A 20,961-nucleotide genomic window follows, 5' to 3' on the forward strand; every position below is an offset into this window, starting at 1 on the left:
CAGGCATAATTTACAGCTTCGAGTTCCAGAATGTTGATGTGCAAGGTGGACTCTTGGACAGTCCAGTCCCACAGATGAGCTTCCTATCCAAGGAGAGACATGCTGGAAACTATTGTAACAATGAGATGGGGACAGTTAAATGCAATCCCTGTGCACATATTGTCTGGATTCTTCCACCAGTTGAAGGAGACTAGTATGTGAGGAGGAAGAGAGAGCAACTTGTTTAGACGGTCTCTGTTACAGGCATAAAGTGGCCTGAACCAAACTTGGAAGCAACACAAGTCTAGGAGAGGATGTAGCATGACAAAGATACATGCTGGCATGAGCCTGAGGACTCAGTTGAATTTGAGCAATTAAGTATGACGGAGTGAGGAATATGTCCTCTGGCAGATAAAATCTGAATGTTGTAGCATCAAGGGTAGCCCCTATGAATTCTTTCCTTTGAGGCCTTTGCAGAGCTGAGCTGAAAGCAAAACCTGTTGAACAGAGCCATTTACAGCACTTCTGACTTGAGAGCCAATAGTTGAGGTAAGGGAAGATAATTAATGCCAACTGGTGAAGCTGTGCAGCAACTATCACCATAATGACTTGTGGATAGTTAATGTAATGCTGATTTTTTTAAAAAGGGTCCAGAGATGATCCTGGCTACTACAAGCCAGTAAGCCTAGCTTCAGTACCAGGCAAACTGTTTGAAACTATAGTAAAGAATTATCAGAGAGACACTGATAAACACAATATGTTGTGGAAGAGTCAACACAGCCCTTGTGAAGGAAAATCATGCCTCACCAATCTATTAGAATTCTTTGAGGAGGGGGGTCAAGAAACATGTGACAAGGGTGATCCAGTCAATATAGTGTAACTGGATGTTTAGAAAGCCTATGACAAGGTCCCTCAACCAAGGGCTCTTAAGCCAAGTAAGGAGTCATGGGATAAGAGGGAAGGTCTTCTTTTAACTTGTTACTGATCCATAAGACAGGAAACAAAAGGTAGAAATAAATGGTCAGTTTTCACAGTGGAGAGAGGTAAGTAGTGGGCTCCACCAAGGATCAGTACTGGGACCAGCGCTGTTTAACATTCATAAATGATCTGGAAAAAATGGGTGAATAGTGAGGTGGCAAGTTTGCAGATGATACAAAATTACTCAAGCCAGATAAGTCCAAAGCTGACTGCAAAGAGTAACAAAGGGATCTCACGAAACTGGGTAACTAGGCAACAAAATGGCAGATGAAATCCAATGTTGATAAATGCAAAGTAATGTACATTGGAAAACATAATTCCAACTACACATACAAGATGATGGGGTCTAAATTAGTTGCCACTCAAAGATCTTGAAGTCATTATGGATAGCTCTCCGAAAACATCTGCTCAATGCACAATGGCAGTCAAAGAAGCTAACAGAATATCAGAAACCATTAGGAAAGATAGATGATAAATCAGAAAAATATCATAATGCCACTATATAAATCCATGATATGCCCACACCTTGAACACTGTGTACAATTCTGGTCATCCCATCTCAAAAAAGGTATTAGAATTGAAACAAGTACAAAGAACACCTACAAAAATGATTATGGGTATGGAACAACTTCCCACAAAAGCTTAAGGTGCCACAAGGACTTTTTTTTTTAAATATAAAAAGACTGGGACTGTTCAGCTTAGAAAAGAGCCAACCAAGGGGAGATATGAAAGCAATCTACAAAATGATGAATGATGTGGAGAAAAAGTATCATCTATCCCTTCAGATAACACAAGAACGAGGAGTCACCCAATGAAATCAATAGGCAGCAGGTTTAAAAACCCACATAAGGAAGTACTTCTTCACAAAATACAGTCAACCCGTAAACTTGTTGCCAGGGCATGTTCTGAAGGCCAAAAGTGTAACTGGGTTCAAAAAAGAATTAGATGAGTTCAAAGGCGGTAGGTCCATCAATGGCTATTAGCCATGATGGTCAGGGACAAAACCCCATGCTCTGGGTGTCTCTAAACCTATCTGCCAGAAACTGAGACTGAACGACAGGGGATGGCTCACTTGAAATTGCTTTGTTCTGTTCATTCCCTCTGAAGCATTTTGCCCCAGACATCGTCCGAAAACAGCTTATGGCTAGATGGACCATTGGTCTGACCCACTATGGCCATTCTTATAACTTTCATGAACACCCTAAGACCGGCAGACAGTGTGGGTATATCTACACTGCAATTAAACACCTGTGGCTGGCCCGTGTCAGCTGACTCAGGCTCGCAAGGCTGAAAAACTGAAATGTACATAAGCCCAATGCTTGGGCTTAGCCTGGGCTCTGGGATCCCAAGAAAGCTCCAGCTCAAGCATCTACATTGGCTCGCAAGGCTGTAAAATTGCAGAGTCAGCTGACCTGGGCCAGCCGCAGCTGTTTAATTACTACGTAGACATGCCCTCTGAAGGGAAGGACTTGATATTGGTAATAGTCTTGGCCTATCATGAAGAACCTCTTGTGAGAAAGGTGTATTGCAATATGAAGGTATGTGTCCTCAAGGTTGAGGGTCATGAAATAGCCCCCCAAAACCAGGGATGGAATGATAGCTGCAAGTTTCACCATCTTGAATTTCTGTACCCTGACAAAGGTATTCAGTATCCTTAGTTATAGAATTGGGCTCCACTCACCTTTCTTTTTGGGAACTAGAATAAAATCCTCTTCTGCTGTACTGAGTGGGAACTGGTTCCTCAGCTCTTATGCTAAGAAGGGATAGAACCTCTTGTTTCAGAAGAGGTTAGTGAGATGGATCCCTGAAAAGGGACAAGGAGTGGGGGACATGGGGAATATGCAGTGAAAGTGGATGGAGCACCCCAATGATATAACCTCCAAAAGCCAACTGTTGGAAGTAATACGCTCCCATGACATGAAAATGGAAGAGTCGATCCCCAAGAAGTAGGATGACAGACGTGGCAGAATGGTGCATCATTGGATCTGGATCACAGGAGGATTCATGGTCCTTGACCATGGCATCAAAAGTAACATATGGCAACGATGACTACTGCATCAAACATAGTAATAGTTGAGAACTTTCCCTTCTGCATCCTGCTTTTTTCCTGTGTGGCTGCAACAACTGCAGTAGGTGGGGAACTGGGTGGACATGATCTCTGTGCTGAGATACACGACACATTTTTATTTGCAGGTGTATATATGCCCAACAAACTAAGGGTCTCCCTGGAGTCCTTTAGAGAATGCAGAGAGTCATTCATGGAGTCACTAAACAACTTCAAACTATCAAAGGGATGGTACACTACTGTGCTTTAGACTTCTCATGGAAATCATGAGGACTGGAACCACTAGACTCTACCCATAACTATAGCTATGGAGATGAAGCAAGTTGTCATATCTGCTGCGTCAAAAGAAGTTTGCAAGATTCTCCTCCCCAAAAGCTGCCCCAGTGCTTCTGTGATAAATGTTCACTAAAAACTCAATTTTGTATAATGGATCGGATTACATTTTGCCAGAATTGCCAGATAAATAGCAAACTGGAATTGCAGGGTTGGAGAGGGTGGAGGGTTACCACCAAAAAAGGTCTATGACCTTATGGTTTTTAATCATATGGGGTCATCCTTGAATGGTGTTGCCTATTATGGCAGTTCCCTGTGCTGAGATCTGAAAAGCTGAAGAACACTCTTCCTCATATTCCAGTGGAGGAGCAGACAAGGGAGGAGTAGCTGTCAGAACGCACAGTGGTACAGTAACTCCTCACTTAAAGTCGTCCCAGTTAACCTTGTTACATTGCTGATCAATTAGGGAACATGCTCGTTTAAAGTTGTGCAATGCTCCCTTCTAACATCCTTTGGCAGCCGCCTGCTTTGTCCACTGCTTGCCTAAAGAGCAGCCTGTTGCAGCAAGCTGGTGGGGGCTTGGAACCAGGATGGACCGGCAGTCCCCGCTCTCCTAAGTTTCCTGTGCTGCAGCCGCCACAGGCTAGCAATTGCAGTTAGCCCTCCCCCCACTCCCATGTACTGCTCCTCCCTTCTGCCTTGGAGCTGCTTCCCAAGCCTCCTGCTTGCTGTGCAGGGGAGGGGGGGGAAGAGAGGGGAGCTAATGTCAGGGTGTCCCTCTCCCCTCTGCTCCTACACCCCGCTTACCCCTTCTTCTCCATATAGAGCAGGTTGGGACAGAGAGAGACCAAGAGCCTGGGGCAGCAGCTGCCTCAACTTCCTGATCCACTTAAAGACAATGCATTTAAGAGTGGGTCAGCTTACTTCAAGGGGCAGTGTGCATCTCTCTCTCCCCCACACACAAGGTGTGTCTCTGTCTGTCATGCTCTCTCCCCTCCCCTCCATTCTTGCTGTCTTGTAGAGTGAGAGGCTACATTAACAACAATGTGTTAACCCTAGAGGGCTCAGCCGAGTGCTAGTTCATCATTTAGCACAGAGGTTCTCAAACTGGGGACCCCTCAGGGGTCACGAGGTTATTACATGGGGAGTTACGAGCTGTCAGCCTCCACCCCAATCCCTGCTTTGCCTCTAGCATTTATAATGGTGTTAAATATATATTAAAAAAGTATTTTTAATTTATATGGGGGGGGGTCACACTCAGAGGCTTGCTATGTGAAAGGAGCCACCAATACAAAAGTTTGAGAACCACTGATTTAGCAGCAAGGCATTCCCTGGGAAATATCCCATCCTCTATCTTCACCACCTCAACCAAGCTTCACAATCACCATAGCTGTGAACAGTATTAAATTGTTTGTTTAAAACGTATAGTGTGTGTATATCTATATAATATATAGTTTTTTGTCTGGTGAAAAAAATTTCCCTGGAACCTAACCCCCCCACTATTTACATTATTTCTTATGGGGAAATTGGATTCGCTTAACATCGTTTTGCTTAAAGTCACATTTTTCAGGAACATAACTACAACGTTAAGTGAGGAGTTACTGTACTGGGGCACAGGCAGTACTAGTGAAAGGTGATATAATGGGAATAGCTCAAGCTGCATACTGGGGATCTTGAGCTGAGAAAAAAAGACTCAGGTTCAACAGAGACAAATCGGAACACTTGTGGTACTGGGGTGAATCTGCTTAGACATTTGATGAGACCCAGATGCTGAAGCCTATGCTATCAAGGGGTGTATTAGATGTTCCAGCTCTTGCTGTACCAAAGATGCAGGCAGTACTGACTTCTTTAGTGCCAAGTGTTTGGCATCAGAAGCACCTTGTTCAGATTTCAATGGTACTGAGGGCTTTATTGTTGAACGATGGGTACCGTTTGTCTTTTACAAAGACTGACTTGGAGGAAACTTTGGTACCATGGCTGCTTGAAGCCATTGCGAAAGCCTTTAAGGGGCGTAGGGTCTCCGGCACAGCAGGCCTCTTAGCAATATGGTTTCTCAAAGGAGTACTAGTTCCTCTTGGATAAGGCTTTCCCCATTTTGCTCAAAGGTCTGTCTCTCAAAAACCTAGAAGTCAACTGAGCTGTGGAGACTGACCAGGCATTCCGGTAGCTCAGAGGCCGATAGCTGGAGGGGGGAATATATCAAGACCTGTATCTAAAGCCAGACAAAGTGAATGCTCTATCATGAGGAGCCAATGTTATCTCTGTCACGCCTGGAATGAGTCAAAGCTCATGCGAATCTTGTGCTTTAAAACACACATGTATCCCCAAGAGAGTGGATACACAGTGTGAGTGGCGATCACTAACTGGGAAGGATTCCTGACAAGCATGGCAAAGTTCGAAGCCTGAGGACTTAGGCATGCCTGAAGAAAAAAAGGCCTCTTTAGAGAAGAACCCTATGTACGAGGGACAGTGGTGAGACACAAAGGCATGACCAAAAAATGAGAAAAGGACCACCACCCCCCCAAAAAAAACTACAAAGACTAAAAACTAAAATAAAAAAATTAAAATTATGTTCTAAAAACTAGTTTTGTAGTTCCTGTATGAGGGCACAAATGAGTCTCTCTGTCTCAGGCAGAGTCATTCTACAAGGAACTGAGGGAGGTCCATCTGTTGCAGCCCCATATATCCTCAGTACAGGGTATGAGAATAACTGGGACACATGTGCAGACTGAATGAGCACTGCTGCCAAAAATCTCTGATCAAAGACACATGCACACCTCAAGCAGAGCACCCACAGGGACACGATTTCACAATGCTGCTTTGCAAAAAGGACAATAATCTTGCTTTCAAATTTCCTTGGATTAAAAAAAAAAACCCATGGTAGGCTTACTCTGAGAGTTCAGCAGTTTCTTCATCATGAATTCTTTTTCTCTCAGATAATTCATCAGCCAGATATTTCACCACTAATTCTTCCAGTAGTACTGTGACACTGTATTTCCTAATTGCCAAATACTAAAAAAAGATTAAAAAAAATAAAAATTTACCATAAAACATTTCTCTTCCAACTGTTTGTAGTATTCTTATACAACATTAACACAAAATTCAGCGCTATTTTTAATTAAAAGTACTGTAATCGGATATGAGACTACAAAAATCTGTCTTAACAAAACTTAAGATATTCCTGAAGTCTTAGTTATAACCTCTAAAATTATTGTAATTGAAAGAACAAATTCTCTACTTTTTTCAGTTTATTTGGTGCATTTGACAAGACTTGAGTCTAGTCAGTGTCAATATTTCTTCTGCATAGTCAGTTTCCCCAGCATTTCCACAGCCACAAGAGAGAAAATAATACAAAGAAAAAGATAGCAAAAATTACAAGAGCAGGCAAGGGAACTTTAATTGACGAGGTATCAAAGTTGGTAATGCTTTAATTCTGCAGCATGGGTAAATTATGTGGCCACCGAAATATGAACACATGAAGTCCCATCAATACCTAATTGATTGGTTTTTTGGATTCTGGAAGCATCCAAGATTTGAGTGGACTCAAGTCATCTGGGTTTTGTGGGATGGTTTATGAAGTTCCTTCTACTACAGTTTAATAGGTGTTCTGAATATTTACCTCTTTTAAGCTCTCTTTACATAGAGGACACTGTGGGGCATGGTCTAAACAGCGTTCTAAACAATTCTTGCAGAAGGTATGTCCACAAGGGGTTGTCACGGGCTCAAAAAATAACCTGAAATTTTTTTTAAAATAAAATAAGTCAGTTGATAAACAGTGATTCTAACATCTTTTAAATAAATTTTAAAGAATTCTAGCTACGCTATAACAGACAAGTTAAATGAAAATCAGAAATACAAGATTTGTGCTAGAATTTTTTTTCGTGTTTTCGTTTTCTCAACACTGCACAACTTAATGCATCCTGTGCTTCATAGTCAATTTGATCACATTTCTGGATTCAAATATTTAATGTCTAAATGTATATTTATATAAATAAGTTACACAAACGCAGACATTCTTCCTTAAAGCATAAACTTAATGTGATATTACAATGGTCATGATATACTTTAATCAACATCATATGCACACATAACTACTTCTGATTTTTAATACTTTAGAACATATGGTGTGTATTTATATGACACACCAGAAAGATTTGCAGTTCCTATGGAGCCTATCAAATAACCTACTAAAAGATGAGGAGATTTTTCTAAGAAAATACATGTGTAAATCCCCTATACTGCTTTGAGAATCTCAACCAATATGTGAACCCAAAGGCTAAATGTAAGTACATGTGTTAAACAGTATTTGTCAATTTATCCACCAAAACAAAATGACTTCTAGATAAAGTGTAGTCTAGCCTTAAGACATTATCTTGTGTTGTTGACATTTAAGAATGGAATACCATTTTTAACTCAACTATCAGTTTGTGTCACAACTATAAAACTAAATACAAATATTATGTCCTTACCAATACTCATCTACTAAGGGTACGTCTACACAGCAATGACAGCTCAAGGTTAATGGGAATTGAGTCAACTGACTGGTGTCTACATTGTATTTTAACCCTAATTTAAGGATTTTCTGACCCATGCTCCAACCTAGGGCTCTGGGATCCACACTGCTGTGCACAGACAAGTCAAAGTAATCCTATCCCAGAGTGCCTAGCACCCCCTATGTCCCGTATTGACACACTAGCCCTACAAATGTGTGGCACTCTGGGAAAACTCTACTGCCCACCCTGTTTCCTAACTGTGATGGTGTTCTTGATGGGATGCAGATGCCCATAATGAGCACCTAAATATATAAACTGCATAATTAGCTCCTTTGGTGGCTGTCTCAGTAGAAATAACTACAGTTTGAGAAAAATGTATACTGAACTACCATCTAATCGGAGAATTGGGCTCTCCACCTCTAGGCTGTGTCACATTGGTAGGAAAATGCCCATGTGCACCTGTTCTCAGGATAATTAGTACATCGGTCTCCGGGGCTCTCAAAGTATTAAAATGAAACTTTGCAATTCTTAATTTTTAAAATGGAATGCTCAATGAAGGTGTTTTTGTTCAGTTGGCTTTTATTTCTCTGTTTTGAAGTTTGACATAAAATGTAGGTTTCAACGGAAACCTACCCACCCCAACCCAGCTACTGCCGGTGAAGTGAATCCTTAGGGCTTGAGATCCCTGGGGGGTGCTGGTGCACACTATACCTCTTCTCCCTGCACCCGGCCAGGAGGGGCCTCCCACAGTACACATAGCCCTAAGGAGGGCAGGGATGGGGGAGAGCCAGGCACAAGGAACAGAGAGCGGAGTAGGACCAAGTGCCTAACCTGCAGGGACAGGGAACAGCAGAGCTCCTGGCTTAGCACAACCAAGGGAAGGATGATCCATGGGAGGGATGACTCCCGCCTATCCCTGCTCTGGGCAAGCTCTTCACAGCAGCTGGAAGGAGCCGAAGCCACTGCTGCAGGAGGCTTCAGGGAAGTTTTGGGGCTGGTTCCGACTCACCGTCCTGACAGCACATACTGCCTGGACACCCCTGCACATGAAGCTCCAGAAAGGGCAGTGGGGTGGGAAAGAGAGCAAGGCAGGCACCAAGCAGCTACCCTGAAGGGAGGGGGAGCTCCTGCGGTGTTGGGGGGGGGGGGGAGGGGAGATCATCCTTCCCTAGCCATGTTGAGCCAGGAGCTCTGCAGCTCCCTCTCCCTGCAGGGCAGCTACTTAGTCCCTGCTCTGCTCTCTGGCCCTTGCTCCTGGGCCCTCTGGGGCAGTGTGTGCAAGGGAAGGCAGTGTGCACCAAAATCTGGCTCTGCTGTTGTGACCAGGAAGCAGCTCTTTTTGCAAAAAGCTTCTTCTGACTGCTCTCCATTAAAAACCTGCAGGCTCCTCTCTGATAGTGTGCTTGCAGACTAGTGTTCAGCAGATAATGGGTTAACACTGACCTGAGATGCTGTCCTCTGCACAAGGAGGTATGGCAACAGAGTGCACCACAGACTGTTGGTGCAGAGAGGACTAAAAGTTTTCCCCAAGGAACTCTTGGGTGCATCCAGAAGACTTTTGGGATCAAGTCAAGCCAGGGACACGTGCACACAGGAAAGCAACAGGGCTCAGACCCTAGGTCCCAGCTTAACATGGGCTTGGACTCTCTAGCCCTGCAGAGTCCTGGGACCCTAGGTTCAAGCTCTAGTTTAGAACAATTGGTGTGTGGATGCAAAAGGGTTAGATCTGAGCCCAGGCTTACACTGCTGTGCAGACCACTAGTCTGCAACAATAAGGATAACAGCAAGGGCCCAAGAAGTCTAGATATTTGTATGTCTATGCTGCAACGTAAGCCCAGGGTTCGAACTCAGGCTCAAGTCTAATCCCCCTCCTTCTATGTACATGCACATCACACTAACCCCAGGGCTCAGACCAAGGTCCCAAGACCCCATAGAGGTGGAGGATACAAGCCAGAGTCAAACTGGGACCCAGGGTTCAAGCCCTACTGCTCTGCAATGTAGACACAGCTCCACTGGACTTGTGCTCCAGGAATCCATCAAAAGTATTCCACAATCCCACAGACCAACTTTCTTTGTCTTCTGGAGGATCCAGGTTAGTGGAGAGTAAAGTTTTTCAACCATTCACCATGAACAAAAGGCTAGAGCAGTGATTCTCCAACCTGATTCAGAAGCCAAATTAGCAATCAACATTACCCAAAAGAGTCATAGTAGTGTGAATTTGTTAATTCAAGTACTATAGTACACCTCTACCCCGATATAACATGACCTGATATAACACAAATTCGGATATAACACGGTAAAGCAGTGCTCCGGGGGAGCGGGGCTGCGCACTCCAGTGGACCAAAGCAAGTTCGATATAACGCGGTTTCATCTATAATGCAGTAAGATTTTTTTGGCTCCCAAGGACAGCATTATATCAGGGTAGAGGTGTACTATATATTCATATTTAAAAACAGTATGAGAAGGGAAATTTAGTTTTTGAATAGATATAGTTTTCATAGCAAAATAACGGACCTAGTATTTTATCAACTACAAATGGTTAACTTAGTAAAAGCTTAGTTAATAACTTAGATTGGTTAATAATTAAAATCACAGAATAATTTTAATATGTGCTGCAAAGATCCACAGGAGACATTAAAGAGCCCCTTGTGGCTCATGAGCCCTAGTCGGAGTACCACAGGGCTAGAGCAACCATATTTTGGGAGGGCTCAGTTGGACTCAGGCTCACATTATGCACTGAAGACACTGAAGCCCCAGGTTGGGACTTCAACAATTCCTAACCTGGGATTAAAAATGAGCGAACATGCGCAAGCTCTAGGTTAACAAGTGCAGGGTCTGCTAACTCAAGTTCTACTACCCCTGGGCTTACACTGCAATGTAGACATACCCACAGACTCAAACTATAAGGCCAGAAGGGATCATCATCATCAAGCATGACTTCATGACCATTGCAGGCCACAGAACCTCACGCACCCACTATTCTCAAATAAAATAGACAATAAGGCAAGTCATAACCTCTTTGCCTCAATTTGCACACAACAAAACATATCTGCCCACATCTATAATGCAGATATCACATGGAAGATAAACAAATAGTAAATATTACCTCATACACAGAGAACACTCAAAATCTGCCACATCAATTAAGTGCTGTGGAACTGTTGCATTTTCACTGGTTTGTGGAGTGTCCCTTTTTGTAGTTTCTAAAAGGAAGAAGAGCAGATACTGGTTGAAGACAAGACAAAAATCAAAACAAGTATGTCTAACATTGACATTAAGTGGCTATTTACCTCCTGGTTTTTTATGTTTGCTTCTTCCATCTTCAGACACGATTGCATCCTGTTCTGAAAGGGAAAGCTTCCTTTTTAGGAGAGCACTTTTTTCCTGGCTAGAAAGCAGAGGTTCAGAAGAAACCCTTTTTAATCCATCTCCTTTAGCAAGATTTTCTGTTGAGTTAAGAGCATGGGAAGATTGTACACGATTTAGGCTTCCTCTGAAAGACTCCACTGTTATCTCTGGCACTCCTAAATTCTATAGAAATAAAATGAACAAAATTAACAATACTTATTCTCATTTTCAAATTGTGGCTAATCATTTATGACAGCTGAACATGAATAAGTTGAAGCCAAATTCAGATATCAACAATCTTCTCCACTGCACAGCCAGACTCAATGATTGATCTATGGAATTTGACAGGTCAAGAAAGCACTCGGTGAAATTAAAAAAGGGATTAAAAGCCTCAGTTTCCTTCAAAGAGGAAAATAATTTTAGAATTTATTTGGAAAATGAATCTATAATGATACCCTTTTTATTTTGGAGCTATTAGCGTTAAATCTTAAATAATGAAAAAGTTCACTAGATTGTGTCTTCTGAATTGTCAAAAAATTACAGTACTTTGCAGCTGATTCATGAAATCTAACCAGAAATTCTACAACTAGCAGGAAGAAAGATGTAGCAGCATATATGTCCAATAGGAAAGGAGCTTAATAAGTTTGATAAATAGCTTAAGTTCTGATGCCCTGAGTTTGTCTACTAACCTAGGGTAAAAATACATATAATACTACATGGTTTTCATTACTTACCTGCTCTGGACAAAGCTGTAGATTACAGCCAGACTCTTCCATTTCAGAACCAAGTGTAAAAGGTTTATTTCGAATATGAGGTGAAGTCCAAGCAGATTCCTTCAGACTCTCTCTCACATTTTCTGGTGACAGCAAATCACACAATGTCTATAAGATAAACATCTTAACATTAAGATTGTGGGGAAAAGATTCAGCTATAACTTCAGTTAATATAACTACATAACCACCATGAAGAAGCTTACTTTGTATCAAAATTTCTTATTTTAAATATACCCTTCCACTTATTCTCTTCCTTATAATCAGCTGTAGCACAAGTTCAGTTCAGTAGTTCTTCTCCTAATTAAAGGTTTATATCTTTATCTTTATCCACAAGTTAAGCTCTTAAATTCCCCCCTTACAGGAAGTGATGCTCATCTTCGCCCAACTCTTATTTAGGTGTGGTGTAACTAAACAAGATGCAGTTCTGCAAAAATGTTAATCTGTATTGTGCAAAGTTGACAGCGCGGAGATATTTGTTTCCATAGAATGAAAAGCTTAGGAAAGTGTTTGATTTCTTACTCAAATGTGTTTGAGATCTACTGGAAAGTATGAAAATCTGATTTCTGTTTTACTTGAAAACCATACGAACTAGAAAGCTAACTGGGTTAAATATATATATTCTCCCCTAACCCAACTTAAAAATAAAGGTATTTTTGTGGAATACATGGGCACACAACCTCTTATTGCATCTAAGTACATTGGGACCCTCTACACAGAAAATTAAATATGTGAAAATAAAGTCACCCAAACTTTAGTTGAACTTCATCTTACAATTACAGACGTGATGAGCATAAATACACTGAAGACAGATTATAGGGTAAAGTGGGCCACCTAAGATAGAGAGAGAGCAGCACAGTTTATAAAAACAAGTTACCTTTTCCACTTCTAGCTTTGCTGGAACAAAATCCTCATCAAGGGATAAGCACTGTAGGAACAGTTGTAAGGCATCACCTACAAACCCAGCATCATGAAGCACTTTCGCTTTCCTGAAGTAAATCTGAAGATATAGAAGTAACATTTGATATTTTCATACTTTCATTAAAGAAACTAGAATATTAATATTGGGACACACTAGGGCATTGCATGTCTTTTCCATCTCACATGGAGATGAGAATTAGAGATGTTGTGGTAAGGAAGAAAATATGCCTTTTCTGCAGACCTTAGAAGGTCCACAGAAAGGAGGACCATACCATGCTTTCTAGTCTCCTTCCTCCACAAAGCTACAGTAGAACTCCAGAGTTATAACTCGGGAATGGAGATTGTTCATAACTCTGAAATGTTCGTAACTCTGAACAAAACATTATGGTTGTTCTTTCAAAAGTTTACAACTGAGCATTGACTTAATACCAGGGTGGATTTAATTTAAATCACTAGTCAGGAAGACTCGATTTAATCATGGTTTTCTACATAAAAGTGCATTCTTGTTGGTTGTTATAACCTCAATACATGTTCTTCACAACTCAGAGATAGATGTACCGTATGTACTTGTTCATTAGCCCGTTTGTTTATAAGCCGACCCCCCAAGATGATTAGGTAAAAATAGCAAAAACCGTATGACTCTTTCATAAGCCGACCCACTGGCTGGAAACAGCGAACCACGGCCACAGGGAGCTGAGGGGCTCCATGCCTGCAGACGCTCCAGATAAACAAAGCAACAATGTATTAGATATTCAATTCAATTATTCAATAGAGTTTAAAATCATCAAATTTTGGAGTAGACCCGTTTATAAGCCAACCCCCCACTCTGATGCGTCACTTTTTTACCAAAAATATTGGCTTATGAACGAGTATATATGGTAGGTTTCATTTTTAGAAAGTACACACTATACATTTTTAAACAGCGATTAATTTTGAAAACTTTTCAGATTAGTTTTACAGCTATATCAGAAAATGAATGAGTGTTTGGTTACCAAAAGTAACTGAAGCAGATATTTATTAAGTCACTTGGAGGTGAACTATCTCCAATCCAACAGGTTAATGATTAATATTTGGAGGATTTTCTTGCCATGCTGTATTAGGAAGAGAACATTACCCGACAGACATTTAAATTGTTTTATTTAACTAAAACAACAACATGAAGGAAAAAAATCCAGAATACTTAAACAGAACACAATATTTTAACAAAACAAGCATATGTCCTTCACTTCTCACATTTATCTCCAGACTTCTTCTCCTTGTCCAGATCTATTACGCCCCCAACAATCTTCTATTCATTGAACTTTTTGAAACTCTGCACTTTTAGAGAGAGGTAAGGGATTGACTCTATTGTCCCTCTGAAAATTTGTGTACACAGAGTTGAGGTCTGTTATTTCTCACATCTATATATTATTTATTTAAAAACATGCTTGTTAATAGCAAACATGTTACCTCTGGAGAACAAATCCACAGTTTGAGAACTGCAAAACTAAGCATCTCTGATGGTATCTTCTAGACTGAGCACTAAGTCCCACTGGATAGATAGAAAGATTAACCTAAATAATCTATACAGAAGCCCGTGGAAGCCCATAAGATTGGGTCCCTAAATCCATGAACTATTGGAACTCATTTACAAAACTTTTCTTAAACATTACATGAATATATTGTCTCATACTATAGAATTAGACTTTATAATCCCTATTCCATGATGAGATATCTTTGAACTACAATAAGCAACAGAGGGTCCTGTGGCACCTTTAAGACTAACAGAAGTATTGGAGCATAAGCTTTTGTGAGTGAATGCCCACGAATGCCTACCTGCGTCTGATGAAGTGGCCATTTACCCACAAAAGCTTATACTCCAATACTTCTGTTAGTCTTAAAAGTGCCATAGGACCCTCTGTTGATTTTTACAGATTCAGACTAACAGGGCTACCCCCCTCTGATACTTTGAACTACAATGTGTCTTAATTAAAACTATCCTTAGGTTTTCTCCTCAAAAAGCATTTTATTTAAAAAAATCTGATTTAAATAAAAAAAAATCCAACAAATAAAAAATCAAATTTGATTTTTTTAAATCATTGATTTTTATCCACCCTGCTTAATACACCTTTTAAACTTTACTATGCAGAATAAAAATGCTGCTTTCAACCATCTTAATTTAAATGAAACAAGCAGAGTTTCCTTACCCCATGAAATCTTTTTTTTTTTTTTAGTAGTTTACATTTAACACAGTACTGTATTGTGCTTGCTTTTTTTCCTTCTCTGATGCTGCCTGATTGCATACTTCTGGTTCCAAACGAGGTCTGTGGCTGATTGATCAGTTAGTAACTCTGAGGTTTTACTTATTTCAAGGTCTGCAGAAACAGCATTCCCCTATTGAGGAGGTCCACAGGAAGGGGAGACTGGGTAAGATGGTGGGGTACACTCTCCTACTTACTTTTGAGGACTGCAGGAAAAGGTAAAATCCCTATACTAAGACTTGAAAGACGTGTTGCCATGTGCCGCCTCCCATCCCACAAGCCTTTGAGTGGAAAAAATTCTCTCATCTGGATATGATGGCAAAAGAGGAAAAATATAGGGATGGATTTTGAGGGATAAATTTAACAAAGTTACAACTTAACACAGAAGAGGGGCACTACCTGCTCTGTCACCTAGACTCATAAATACCGGGCATTTTAAATGGGTCCAGTGTGGGAGCTACAGTGGGGTCCTACTATACAACACAACTTGGAGTAGACTCTCCTCAGCTTACCCCTAAAACTCAGCTCTTCTGAGTCCTATCACTCTAATCCCACCCACAAGGGGGACAGCAGGTATTAAAGTAGGGGACCTCAGCCCATGAAGATCTCCCCTTATTCCATAAGCACAAGGCCCAAATCCCAGGTCTTTCTATTCTGGGAACCATTCCTTTTAACCCCAGTGGAAACGGACTGCCAAGTTGCAACAAATTAATGTCCTTACCAAGTACTTTCACTATTTACTCAATCCTACTCCTATTTAACTGAACTACCCAGGCCTTGGCCAATTTGGCTTTTATAAGAAGAAAAATTCCTTCTTGATCCCAAAACAGGCAACTGGTCAGAATTGCAGCATCTGCAAAGTAGTGTCTAAGCTACCAGTACAAGATGGGGGGGGGGGGGCAGGAGATGCTGGAACAGAGCAAAAAGATGCTCCACATGGCCTGGGCTAGGCTTTAAATTAATGAATGGTCCCTCACCCTCCCATCAGCTACCTTTTCCATTGACAAGTCTCCCCAGTGACGACAATTCTCCCACTGCCAAAGCCCTCTGTTCTAACCTAGAGAAAAAGCTAGCTACTTACCATTTTTTAAAAATTGAAAACTCATGTCTCCAGCAATCATGTAATATGCAGTATTAAAGTTTACTTGAGCTCATGCTCCAAATACAAAAGTTAAAAACTTTTGACATCTGACTTTAATCAACTAATTTTATTCCTGAGCACTAGATAACTAGATCTCAGTTACAAATCAATAAACTAGATTCTCTCTCCTTTCAGGTTTTTTTGCTATGAAAAGATGAAAACCTAGGACTTTTTGAATCCTGATGTACACCATTTAGGGTATCAGAATTCGGAAACACTTTGTCCAATTCGCTACAATTTTTCCTAACTAACAACACTGAGGCCAATATGACTTTTTATAATAATTTTAGATAAGTGGGCCAAAACCAAATTTATAAAAAGGAAATTCAGTGCAGCTTTACCTATGGAGTGACTGCCATAATTCCACAACAAATGGCTGTGATAGTTTCCTTACAATGGCTGTTTGATGAAAGCACATTTCCTCCTAAGGAAATTTCTGCCTCTACTCAGATGAGGCAGATTTCTTGGAAAGGGAAGGATTCTGGCTTTCCTCTTACATGTCCACCTTTTTAGGAATGGAGGCTAAAAAGGTCTTCAGACTTTGTTGGAGGAAGCTATAGAGCAAACTCAATTTTTTTAGAAGTTTTGTTCACAAGAAGCTGAGTTTCTCTCCAGGTATATGGAGAAGTAAATATACATTCTGAAAGCACATTTTGAACCAGTTTTGCCACAAGAAGCATTTAGTATTTCTGTAAATTTAGTTTTATTGACAGATAAGAGCTTGGGGAAAATGTAGTTTTATTTACCTAACAATGAAAACGAGTCTCTTTACTTCAAAACTAGGTATGAAGAGAAATGTCTTCCAAGAACAATATAAAAATCTGAAGTTTTTAGTCCTGGCACCTGACAACTGCACCTCCCCTTACAGGAGGACTCCAAGTATTATTTAATGTTTAAATGCTTTAATGAGAAAAAATTTAATGCAAATGCTTATACTTTCACACTAAGTGCAGAACTCTAAAGTGAGATATTTGCAGATATAATTCAATCCTGCCTTTAAGTGATTACAGCTACCTGTACCACATCCGAAGTCATCAACAATTCCCAAGCAATGAATTTGTTAAGCTGGAGTTAAATTTGTAAATATTTATATTTAAGTGTTTTCTCTTAAGTGAACAATCATTTCTCTTTTTAAAACAAAAAGAAAGCCTGGAAATTCAAAATTAAGGTAACATTTAAGATTAGATAGCATGAAAACACATATTGGAGAATCAAAAATCTTTCACCCTATGTAACTATCACACCTTATGAATGAGCTGAAGGCACTGATGGTCTTTCATGAAGTTTTTGATAACCACTAAGACAAGAAATATCTTAATTTTTAAATCACAAGACAAATTCACTTTCACTAATAGCTGTTGAAAATTTTCCCCCTTCAGGTACTGAAAGACATATTGAAGAAACACCAACATTTAAAAAAAAAAACAAAAAAAAACTGCTTTTGTTACAGCCAAAGAATACAGAAAAGCACTTCGTTTTTAGTTTGTTTACACTGTGTATTTGACTCCATTTTGTGCAGTCAGTTTTATTATTTCTTCTATATAGTCATTTTCCTCTTTTTGCAAGTCTTTTATACAACAGGAGAGCGAAAAAAAAATTAAAAAAAAAACAGGATATTGTGCCTATAAGACCACAGAAACTGCCAGGGGGACTCAGGGGCAGAGATAACACTAGAACGGGGGTGGGCAACCTATGGCACGTGTGCCAAAGGCAGCACGTGAGCTGATTTTCAGTGGCACCTACATTACCCAGGCCCTGGCCACCGGTCTGGGGGGCCCTGCATTTTAATTTAATTTTAAACGAAGCTTCTTAAACATTTTAAAAATCTTATTTACTTTACATACAACAATAGTTTAGTTGTATATTATAGACTTATAGAAAGAGACCTTCTAAAAACATTAAACTGTATTACTGGCACGTGAAACCTTAAATCAGAGTGAATAAATGAAGACTCGGCATACCACTTCTGAAAGGTTGCTGACCCCTGCACTAGAAACTACAGTACTTTTAAGTAGTTTATGGACATGATTAGATTTCCAGTTCATGGTGGAGCTAAAAAGAGGGACACCATTGAGATTTCTGCAAGGCTTCATCATTCTCAAACAAACTGCTCTGTCAGAAATCCAAGCAAAGCTAACAAACCATAGGGACCCCATCCTTTCCAAATTCTTCCAACCCATGTATTGCCTTGCCCGCCCCCTTCTTTCACCCCACCACAGTCACGCAAATACGCCAAGACCAATTTTAAACAAATCCAGACTTACAAAAAGCTGTTTTAGAATCAAAACTGCAACAAAAAACTCATGAGCAAGATGTTTCAGAAGTGAAAACCACCTCAGCTTCTGACTGTCTTGCTTCCCAAATGCCTCATCCAAGTTTTTTTTTTAGAAAGATAGCATAGAGCAGAAGTCTGAAGTTTCAGGCAGCTAGTTAGGTTTTGCCAAACTACAGGGCATGTCAAAACCGAGCCTGTAACAGCAAGCTAGTTTCAAACTTAATACTAATAAAATAGCATTGTCTATTTAACAACAACAAAATGGTAATAGACTCTCTCTGGTTTGAAAGAGAACCGCTTTAGCCTTGTCCAGGAGTTCCCAAACATTTTACTAAGGTGACTCATCAACTGACCCACCATTGCATATAGCACTCCCAGTGCAGGCACTGCACTAATCCCAGCCTGGTGCAGAGGTAAGGGGGAGCTGGAGACCAAGCCCGCAACATACTCATCTTGCAACAATGGCAGCAGCTCCTGTCCATGACAGGAGAGTAGCTGAGCCAAACCTGATTGATATTGCAACCTGGTGCATGGGTTTACAGCACCACTAAGGTTTGGCCTGGCCATACCTGTATGGCCAGAGTAAACTTAAGTGGCACTGAGACACCATGCACCAGGTCACAACGTCCAAGCGGGGAGCCAGGCCCAGCCCTGAGGGATGGAAGCCACCACAGTGGGGTCAGTGAGAGATAGGCTTGCTCTCCAACACCCTCCTGCCCCGCAAGCTCCTCTCCAGGCCAGAAGAAATTTAGGTTTGCCTAAGCCAGGGCTCAGTGATGAGTTAAAATTGCCTGGAACGTGGCAACCCAGCTAGAACCTTCCTGTGACTCACTGGTGGATTCGGACTATTTTTTTTTTTTTTGGGGGGGGGGGGGGGTTATTTATCATACAAGAAAAAGGAAAAAAAAGGACAAGAGGTTCCCTCCACCCTGAAGAGTTTAAAATCAAAATTGATAAAAATATAAACAAGGATGCAGAAAAGCAGTATTTTTCACATCTCACTGACTCCCAGATTTAAAGGTGGGGTTTTTTTGTTTTTTTTTTTAAACCAAGCATTTAGACCACACTGATTTGAAAGTTTAAATAAAGTAAGAGTAACTGGGTCAACCAAATTATTTTGATGCGATTTGATCATAATTTAGCATTGTAGACAAATTCAGATTTAAAAAAAACAGATTGCAAACCAACTTACCTCTGGCCAATTTGACATTTTAGAGATGATAAAATTTAGATCTTCTATGGCTGTTTTAAACTCTTGGAGGCCAGCATATGATTCAGCTCTGTAAACTCTTAACATCAAGTCACTGGGATCTGAAAACAAGATATATTTTTAGTTTTATATACATACATACACACACACACACTTTGACCCAACTAAATAAGTTATACATTCCTATAAGACAACAAAACCCACAAGCATGCTAGACAATTTTTTTTAAAATGCAATGGCTTCCCTAAATTTAACAGTTTTAAAAACAATGTTTGCATCAAATGCTTTGCAAAATATTTGGAACCTCCCTTAAATCTTAAAGATAGTCCATTCTAATGTACTTGCATAATCTTAGGTTTTAATTTAAAAAAAACTTATTACAACTACTTATTGGTTATAAAAATGAACAAAAAGGTAAAATTTGAAACCTACTCAAGAAGGCCAAATAAATTTTGTGATATACTTAACATGGACAGTTAGTTTTGCATTCACATGTACATTAAATTTTGTTTACACTTTTTTAATATTTCTTACCTTCACACTGAGACACTACCGAGAAAAGTGAAATCATTTTAGTTCAAAGCACTTATGCCTGTTATAAAAAGTCGAATTTACTTTTACCTTTTCTGCTGTAACAAGTAAGTTAACATTTCACTCTGTCTAGGCCAGGAAGTTAGACTGATCAATTTCACTGCAATTCTCAAGCACTGTGTGTCAGGATTCCAGGTGTTATAGAGAAAAGGTCTCAAGGAATATGAGACTATAAAAAACCACAAGCATTGATAGGGGACTTGGCAACAAGTATAGTACTTGAAATTACTTAACTTGTTTCTTATTGACTAGATTCTGAATCGACAATGTCCCTTAAATAAAAATTTATTTTGAATTTTAAATGTCAGAACATTTCTATTAATATTATGGTCTTGCCAGTCCTCATTTGCCAGACTTTTTGAAGAAAATGATAAATTGAAGTCTAACCTAGGGTTACCATACGTCCGGATTTTCCCGGACATGTCCGGCTTTTGGGGGCTCAAATCCCCGTCCGGGGGGAAATCCCCCAAAAGCCGGGCATGTCCGGGAAAATCGGGAGGGAGGGCTGGGCCGGGGTCGCGGGGCCGGGCGCGCGGTGCCGGGCCGGGGCTGCGGGGGTCGGGCCGCCGAGGCCGGGAGCCGGGCCGCCGGGGGGGTGCGCTGGGCCGCGGGGGCCGGGAGCCGGGGGGGTCGGGCCGGGAGCCGGGCCGCCGGGGGGGTGCGCGGGGCCGGGAGCC

General features: G+C 40.7%; 1 protein-coding gene across 1 annotated transcript in view; it reads right to left on the reverse strand.

Moving 5' to 3' along the window:
* Positions 1–20,961, reverse strand: part of LONRF1 (LON peptidase N-terminal domain and ring finger 1) — a 39,258-nt gene that overhangs the window by 10,991 nt on the left and 7,306 nt on the right. Inside the window, exons 2-8 of the mRNA XM_054030675.1 lie at positions 19,676–19,794; positions 12,784–12,906; positions 11,871–12,017; positions 11,079–11,319; positions 10,895–10,991; positions 6,915–7,029; positions 6,186–6,307 (exon numbers count right to left, since the gene is read on the reverse strand). Of these exons, the coding sequence (XP_053886650.1) occupies positions 6,186–6,307; positions 6,915–7,029; positions 10,895–10,991; positions 11,079–11,319; positions 11,871–12,017; positions 12,784–12,906; positions 19,676–19,794 (964 nt within the window). The remainder of the gene's footprint in view (positions 1–6,185; positions 6,308–6,914; positions 7,030–10,894; positions 10,992–11,078; positions 11,320–11,870; positions 12,018–12,783; positions 12,907–19,675; positions 19,795–20,961) is intronic.

Source organism: Malaclemys terrapin, chromosome 5 (genome assembly GCF_027887155.1).
Source record: "Malaclemys terrapin pileata isolate rMalTer1 chromosome 5, rMalTer1.hap1, whole genome shotgun sequence".
Lineage (NCBI taxonomy): Eukaryota > Metazoa > Chordata > Testudines > Emydidae > Malaclemys > Malaclemys terrapin.